The sequence below is a fragment of the Mesitornis unicolor genome, unplaced genomic scaffold (assembly GCF_000695765.1).
Source record: "Mesitornis unicolor isolate BGI_N332 unplaced genomic scaffold, ASM69576v1 scaffold37988, whole genome shotgun sequence".
NCBI classification, from domain to species: Eukaryota; Metazoa; Chordata; class Aves; order Mesitornithiformes; family Mesitornithidae; genus Mesitornis; species Mesitornis unicolor.
The window spans coordinates 28,526-37,149 of NW_010200480.1; the positions used below are offsets into that span (position 1 = coordinate 28,526).

The 8,624-nt window shown below is 41.2% G+C and overlaps 1 protein-coding gene across 1 annotated transcript in view; it reads right to left on the bottom strand.

The window, feature by feature from the left end:
- The window catches only part of ANKRD13C (ankyrin repeat domain 13C), a 14,031-nt gene extending 5,731 nt beyond the window's left edge, over nt 1-8,300 (bottom strand). Inside the window, exons 1-6 of the mRNA XM_010189775.1 lie at nt 8,294-8,300; nt 8,033-8,074; nt 4,769-4,873; nt 2,881-2,966; nt 2,005-2,050; nt 751-817 (exon numbers count right to left, since the gene is read on the bottom strand). Coding sequence (XP_010188077.1) covers nt 751-817; nt 2,005-2,050; nt 2,881-2,966; nt 4,769-4,873; nt 8,033-8,074; nt 8,294-8,300 — 353 coding nt within the window. The remainder of the gene's footprint in view (nt 1-750; nt 818-2,004; nt 2,051-2,880; nt 2,967-4,768; nt 4,874-8,032; nt 8,075-8,293) is intronic.
- Nucleotides 8,301-8,624: the final 324 nt, after the last annotated feature.

The window sequence follows — 8,624 nt, forward strand, 5'->3', positions numbered from 1 at the left end:
CAGGAATGCACTCAAGGCCATGTTTTCTTTATCATTGGAGCCAACTTAGTAATTGGAGCCGAAACATCCCGGCACACTGATAGGTCCTGGTACACTCTGAAGGACTGCAGATAGACTACGAGACACTGGCTGATAAGGGAAATTAAAGAATTAATAAATACAGTTTAAAAAAAACCCCAAGAACATTAAGAGCGCCTCTGCAGATCCCCCAGGGACCACCGAAAGACCCCTTGTACACAAGTGCAGTTGATTCAAGAATGATTAAGCAAATATTTAAATGCATTATATTTAAATTGCAACCAATCACTGTAACTTAGATTGTGAAATCCTGAAAGTTGTGTGTATAAATATGCTAAGAAAAGTGATCATTCTCGTGCGAGCTTGGATGGAATAGATAATGTCTCTCGCACCCAAAGGCAAATCAAGCTCAAATCAAATTTACTTGAAACCGTGTTAAAAACATAAAATTTCTGTTTTTCAATTAAACGTTGTCACATCTGGTAGACAAAGCCTTATACAGCTTCACTGCCTTTGCTTTGTATTTCTAAGTGACTCAGGAACTGAAGTTAAATTCAGATCAACAGAGAAAAAAGAGAATCTGAAGTGGATCTGCAGTTGCTTTTGCCTCTGAACCCAAGGTACCACCAACCCAAGACTGTTACACCAACATGTGCTGAGTCTTCAGGCATTCCTCCCAAATCACACTGATCTTTGTGCCTTAGATAAACACACTGTAAAATCATCACTCACCTGATATTTATACCTTGTTTGTGTATTTTACACGCATCAGAAGGCAGAATTCGGGATAGTAAAGGCACTAAAGGCAGGGAGAGAGAGAGAATACAATTAGGACACTGAGGTTTCTTTGTAGAGTATTTCCATTAAAACTACCTCAGTTTGAATCTCGGTGTATTTTAATGCAAGTACAGCATACCCATTTTCCATCATCATCTCAATACTAATACCAGTGCTTTTTCCATAACCCCAACATTGATTTGTAATTGCACAACCTACTTTCAGCATCAGGCCATAATTTGATATGTCCTCAGCCACAGCTAAATAATTTATAAATTTAGGAACTTGTCTTGTAGCTGTTTGAAGTTGTAATTCTAGGATTCAATAGTTAACTTACATCTTGTATCAACTTAAAGCCTCGCTACAATTAAAGTTGAACACCCACAAGCAGAAAAATTTGCAATGCACTAAGCTTAAAACCTGAAGCAAGCATGAAACCAGCAGCAGAGCTGACAGCCAGTACAGAGTCACTAGAGGGACAGAGACCACAGCTGTCTGTATTCTAGAAAGAACAATTTAATTTGTAGCAATAAAGCCAGTTCAACACAACCGCATTTCAACACCTTCTTCAAAACAAGCTACAAAGAAGTAGGACCACCTGTAAAATGTAATTAGCCTAGAGAGCCACTAATCAGGACAGAGGCACAGCTCAGAGCATCTTCTCTTCAAGAAAAAAATATACAGAAATTACTAAATAATGCTACAGAGGCACAGTGAGGTCCTGGAGAAGAGGACCCTGTGAGGCAGCTACACAGCCACATAACAGAAACATCAGGGTGAAGGTAAGGTTTGGAGATCCCACCACATGGCTACACTTCACTGACTGCCACCGTTCAGAGCACAGGCTGAAATACAAGAATTAAATGCCCCAAGTGCAGTTACTCAACTAAGTTGTGCAAACCACTGCTTTACACTGACACAAATTGACCCAAGAGATATTTTAATATTTTACTTTTCTAATAATCCATTTCTTAAAGTAATCAACAGCTTGTTTCCCCCATATTGTGTTAGACTGAAAAACAAGTAAGCAAAATTAATTCAGCAAAAAAGCTGTCTGTCCTTTCTTTATAACTTAGATCTTGAGAGCTGGACTGTGAGCTTTACAGCTTTACCACATGCAAAACAGAAGCAAATTGAAGCCTGAGAGCACCCATGTGCTGGAGACCGATTGCATTATCTCCCTTTGGAAAAGGCCACGCGATTGCTTACCCCAACTTTGAAAATCCCAGTGGAGCTCTAGGTAGAAGTCACCTAGCTGAGATTAAAAGAATACATTAACATGCTTTTTAGTCTACACAACAACGGTACTGTTTGCTGAAGAAGAGGTAGAAGTTGTTTTGCCAAAGAAAACTTCTCTAATGTTAGTATTTGAATGTATCCTGAACTGAAACATTTCTGAAGCTTTAACTGGAGTAGAATCAATAATGATAGAATTACATTACACATTTTTAATTATTTTTTTATTAAAAACCCCATTCATATTTTACCACTTGACTAGGCAGAAGCTCACCTCACCTAAAGGGAAATAAACACCTGGGTCTTATAACCACAGCATTAGCACACCAGCAGCAGCCTGAAACTGAGGAAACAGAGCTTTTCTTCTCATTTCCCTAAACTGAACAATGTTTCTCCATGCTCAAGAAGTGGCTGCTGAAGTAGATGGAGAATTAAACCAAAAATCTCTTTTATCACTATGCAGGAAAAGAAAGTGTCATTCATGACTGGTGACTGAACAAAACCAGCACATTATTTGCCAATACAGAAGATTTAGAAAGCCTGAAAAATCTACCGATATAAATACAGATTAAAAATACATTCAGATTGCAAAGACAACAGGTGGGTCTGTCTTACATAAACCTTGCTATTTGAATTTCTAAAAGTTGAGAAGGAAGTAGTATTGTAAAAATGCACATAATTCCGTGACCTCTTATAACAGACACTGCAAAGAAGAGCTTTACTTGCTTTTATAAATCTTTTGCCCTTAATAGCAATCTTGGCTTGCAGTTTGCCTGAGCATCCATACTGATGTAAACCACTGCTTTCCATCATGATCTGTTTTTGACAATGCAACTGCCATGAACTTACCTCTTTCAGGGCTTTTAATAATCGAGGTCGCTTTTCCTCAACACTTTCCCTGGACTGCTGTTTGAGCTTCCTCAAGAGTGCTGTAACTACACAGAAGTCAACTATAAAGTAAATCCGTTCTATTTGTTTGTTATTTACAGGTGAGTGACATTATTTGACATCTTAAAAAGCGCAAAACCAATGCAAATGCAACATTCTGACAGACTTTGAGGAAATTAATGCAAAGCTACAGTAATTACACATAGCTTGCTCTGATCACAACAGGAAGAAAAGCCTCAATAATTGTTTACAATATAAAGTACACAATTATGTCTGAAGGTCTTGTACATGTGTATTAGTAAATGTGTGGGTACACGTGTATCACTGAACATGAGCCTACAGATCGTGTAATATCTACTCCTATCAATAAATTTCTTTAGGAGTGAGGAACTGGCATGCAGAATGTTGTCAGTGTATTACAGACGAGTGCATCAATATATTATGATTCAGGAGAGTGAGCTTTCTGCTATGCAACACAGTAGTACTAAATACTACTAACATGCACTAGTGAGTAGCAGTAGAATAATTTTTCCTTTACTACTTCATATCTGAAGTAAGTATCACCATATTTACCCACTGGCCTGTTGAGATGCAACATAAAAGAAACACCCCATTACCAACTGATCCATCAAATACACATATGACCACAGAGTGGGTCCAATTAGATTGGAATTAGATCCCATTCTGACCTTGTACATCCAATTTTAAATACAGAATGCTACTTTATAGCTTTTATCAATCTAATCTTAACTCTACTTAGTCTTATGTATCCTAATGCAATTTTCTTCTTATCATGGAAATGGACATGTGTAGAGCTTGTCATATCATATTTAGATATACAAAATTTTAGCTGATTAAGAAAAACTCTTCAGAGAGCTAAACCAGGGGTATTATAATAAAACCTAGCCTGAAAAATGTTTGTTCTTGTGCTCAGAATCACAGAATCACAGAACGTTAGGGATTGGAAGGGACCTCAAAAGATCATCTAGTCCAATCCCCCTGCCGGAGCAGGAACACCTAGATGAGGTTGCACAGGAAGGCGTCCAGGCAGGTTTTGAATGTCTCCAGAGAAGGAGACTCCACAACCGCTCTGGGCAGCCTGTTCCAGTGCTCTGTCACCCTCACTGAGAAGAAGTTTCTTCTCAAATTTAAGTGGACCCTCCTGTGTTCCAGCTTGTGTCCGTTACCCCTTGTCCTATCATTGTTTGTCACCGAGAAGAGCCTGGCTCCATCCTCGTGACACTCACCCTTTAAATATTTATAAACATGAATGAGGTCTCCCTTCAGTCTCCTCTTCTGCAAACTAAAGAGACCCAGCTCCCTCAGCCGCTCCTCATAAGGGAGATGCTCCACTCCCTTGATCATCTTTGTAGCCCTACGCTGGACTCTCTCCAGCAGTTCCCTGTCCTTCTTGAACTGAGGGGCCCAGAACTGGACACAATATTCCAGATGCGGTCTCACCAGGGCAGAGTAGAGGGGGAGGAGAACCTCTCTCGACCTACTAACCACCCCCCTCCTGATACACCCCAGGATGCCATTGGCCTTCTTGGCCACAAGGGCACAGTGCTGGCATGTGCTGGATGACATGGTCATCCTGCTGTCCACCAGGACCCCCAGGTCCCTTTCGCCTACACTGCTCTCCAAAAGGTCTTTCCTCAATTTATACTGGAACCTGGGGTTGTTCCTGCCCAGATGCAGGACTCTGCACTTTCCCTTGTTATATTTCATTAAATTCTTCCCTGCCCAACTCTCCAGCCTGTCCAGATCTCGCTGGATGGCAGCACAGCCCTCTGGCGTGTCAGCCAATGAGGCCCCCATTTCTGGTTAATCAAGAAGCAGAGGTTCTTACTCATTTGTCTGTCTCCGTAGCTGATGGCTTCTGCAAGAGGGCTCCATCCCTGAGCATTTTTCACCTTTACTGGAGCATTATGGGCTAAAAGCAAGTGGGCACATTCTGTAACAAAACAGTAATAATTACTTACAGTAAGCATCAAAGATGGAGTAATATAATTCGTAATAAAGGAAACAATAATAAAGCAAAAGGAGTAGACACTCAATATATTAAACAGTTTATCAAAATACATATCTGGATTGTGACTCAGACCTTCCACATGTGGAGCCTTTAACCCAAAGGTCAACGGTGAACCCATTTGCTAGAAATGCGAATGGGGACACAGATTTTGGGCAAGTCTTGAGGACACCATGTGTGTGGGAGGCAGAGAGGAAACTGTGGCACTGACACATCCCTACGTGCTGTAACACAGCACTGAAAGCAGACAAACAGGCACACTCTGACCTGGGAGAGCCTCTGACTGTGCACAACCGTCTGTGCAATGCAGAACAGGTCCCATGGGACTGACAATGCAGCTGTGGGAGCACTGACAGCAGAGCACACATCTCACAGTCCTGTGCTCCACCCATACTGAGGTTTCCTCACAGTGTGCTGCATTTTTCATCAACAGCATTGGTATCAGCGCAGATCAGTGCTATCCCTGACACTCAGCATGCATGTGCTGTGCCAATAATGCAAATTAACATTAACATCTCCTCAAAGCCATGCAGGTTCCCAGCAGAGCCACAGCTCAACTTGCATTCCCTTCTCCGCCTGTGGTTAACAGGTGATGGTGAGCAGACCACAACATGAAGGAGAGAAGAAAGCTGTTGGGTGTTTTTGTGTTTTCAATGAGCTGTCCTCATTTGAAACAGTTCTTCAGTTGCTACCCATGAAAAGCTTCCTCACCACATCTCATTGAACCGACCTGACCCATCTGCACATGACAGAGCAGCACAAGGCGGAGCTGCAGACTGAAGAAACAGCTCACCACGACAGGATGGGCAGGAACGATGACAGAGGAACTTCCCGGATTATCCTCCTACCACAGGTGCTACAGGAAACCATACTGGTCGTGCCAGATGCAGCAATCCTGAGTCACTGGCAAGCACAGTGCTTGGGAAGGAAGCGACACTTCACTGGTTGAATACACTATCTTCTGTGGTAAATAAACAAAAGCCCTGACTACTTCGCCAGCAAACACAGAGAGGTATTTTTACGGATGCTTAAATACAGTGCCCAACACAGTACCAACACTGCATGGTGAGCAGGCAAATGAGCTTGCACTTACCAGCCAGATTGTATTTGCAGTTAAACAAACAGGATGTAAATTCATAAAACTCACCTCAGAACAGGCTCTAACGCTGCTATATACAGCTGTAGAGACCACATGCACCACCCCAGAAAGACAGAAAACCAACCTTCGGTACCAATGAGACAGACCAAGTTGGTAGGAAAGGACCTGGTGAACTCTTTTCTACCAGTTTTATCAGAGGAAGCATCTTTGATCAAAATTACTTTTATTTATTAATGTGGTACAATATTGCTGCAGCTATATGGAAAGCATCCCTTCATGACAGCTAATTGCCTTTTAACCAAAAAACACACAACTCCTTCTACACCCAACAGTGCAAAATTTCTAAATATTAACTAATGACCATGACAAATGAAAGTGTGAAATAAACCCTGCAGTAAGGCACAACAGAACTCATATACACAGCTGATCATCACTGCCTGAAAACACAAAGTAGTTACAAAACTAAAATCCACCTTACAAAGCAAAATGCCTTATTTAATACTGAGAAATTTATGGAAGGCTTCTGCCTCTGCTTCCTTCTGCTGCTCCAAGCCTCTAGTCTAGGACCCCCACTGGAAAGCAGCAGTGCTGGTAAACACCATTTTTCACAACTTGAAAAAAACTCCTATCTGTGACTGCTGGCACACGGGCACTTCCAAAACACATTTGTCCCACTGTTATCTCAAAAAGGCTTTGCGTATCTTACTCTTCATATTTTTTTATTTTAAAAAGCATCACAGTCCAGACCAATATTGGCACATTCCAGTGAGCTCTACTGCTGCTGCTTCTGCATAAGCCACCTCTCTCCCTTCTTCAAAACGACGTCCCACCCTAACTCACAATTACCTTAGATCACTTCCCAGGTATCACCAAAGCATCCCAAGACAACTTACTGCATTTCCAGCAGTCCCCTCTCCCAATCTGCCAGGTGTTTTGGTTAACAGCAGCTCTGACAGAGCAGTGATGCACACCAGGCACAGGATTCACACAGCTGAATGAAACCAAACCATTCTTGTTTCAGCCATGAAAGAGAATTTAACTGTCACAAGGACTGAACAATCCTACTCCAGGTTTATTCCTTATCCTGAAACATGTCTACATCTATCCTTTCTATTTCTACTAGGAGTTGAAATTTAAATTCTGTGCTCTAAAAATCTTCTGTAAAGAAATCCCGAAGGGTATCTGGGAAGATGGGAGCCTGAGGCTGTCCTGTGTACTGCATAGGGCAGTCTGGAGCCCAAGGAGACGGCCAGGCAGAAATTCGACTCAAGTGAGCAAAAGGCTGTGTGAAAAAGCAGAGGAGCAATTGCATTTCCACTCAGTCCCTTTATTCTGGAGGACGTTGCTTGGATTCATGTCACAGGGTAAAAGCTACATAGGGCTGTGAGCAGATCAACGCACAGTGACACTAACAACCGGAAAAGTGCTGACAAAGAGCACAGGTATCATCACACAAGCAGGAATTAATAACCCTTCAGCGCAAATAGTGTGAAATTAATTGCACATTAAGCTAAAGATGCATCTGGATCAAGGCCCCTGCCTACACATATCGAGTACATTCATTTTCTTCAGCTGCATGGACACTGAAGGGGAAGCAGGCATTCGTGTGCTCACCTCCACTGTTAGAGCTGTTTCTCAGTCTTCTACGATATCCCAAATTTCCCAATTTCCTTCTAACTCTGCAAAAAGAGAGGGGCTGGGTCCACTCCCTGTTCTTGTTCCAGGCTCATAAAGAATCCCAAGCGTTAACAGCTTCTTTCCAGCCTACCTCGTTTACCACCTGGCTCCTGGATTTTGGCCTAAAGAACAGCTGATTTCTTCAACTTTTCTAAATCCATGTAACGTCTTTTTTTCAGAAAACCTCAACTTTGAACTAACTTGAAACATAAGACCACATCAGGAAAACTGAAAATTCTTTTTCTCCCCTCTTGCCCCATAGTCTTCAGGATAATTTAAGAGTTAACAAAATTGATGGTTTTACCTACCTTTATGTCCCAACATCACAGCAAGATGTAAAGGAGTGTTTCCTAAAATAAATGGCAGAAATAAAAAGCTATTAGATTCAAGGTAACAGAATCCATTGCAACTCCCTCAGGTGTCTACTCATACAGCTCAAATGTGTTAAAAAACTCCAGTTACAGGACCTAACAAAGGAACACACTAAAATACACCAAAGCAGTTACATTTTTCTAAGCAAGTATTCGGATTATACCTGTTAAAATAAAAACATCTGAAACATCTCTTACGGGACATTGAGCCTTTTTTTTTTTAATGACATCTTGAAACTTACTCCAGCTGAAGAGATCTCATTGTATCTTCAAGAAAGCAATAACCCAAATCTCTGTTCATCATGGTCTGAAAAGTCTGTTATTTTACAAAGAGTGACATATCTAGGTTAAAAGCTGCTCAAAGATATGATACTGATTAAAATTTTAAGAGCCTATTCTATTAATTTTTCAAAGATTGAGTACAAAATTTTTACTAATCCCATATTGGACAGGTTGTGAAGTAACAGTAACTACAAAAAAGCCTTTTGGTTATTTTAATGCCTTGCTTAATGCCAAATAAGGCATTAAA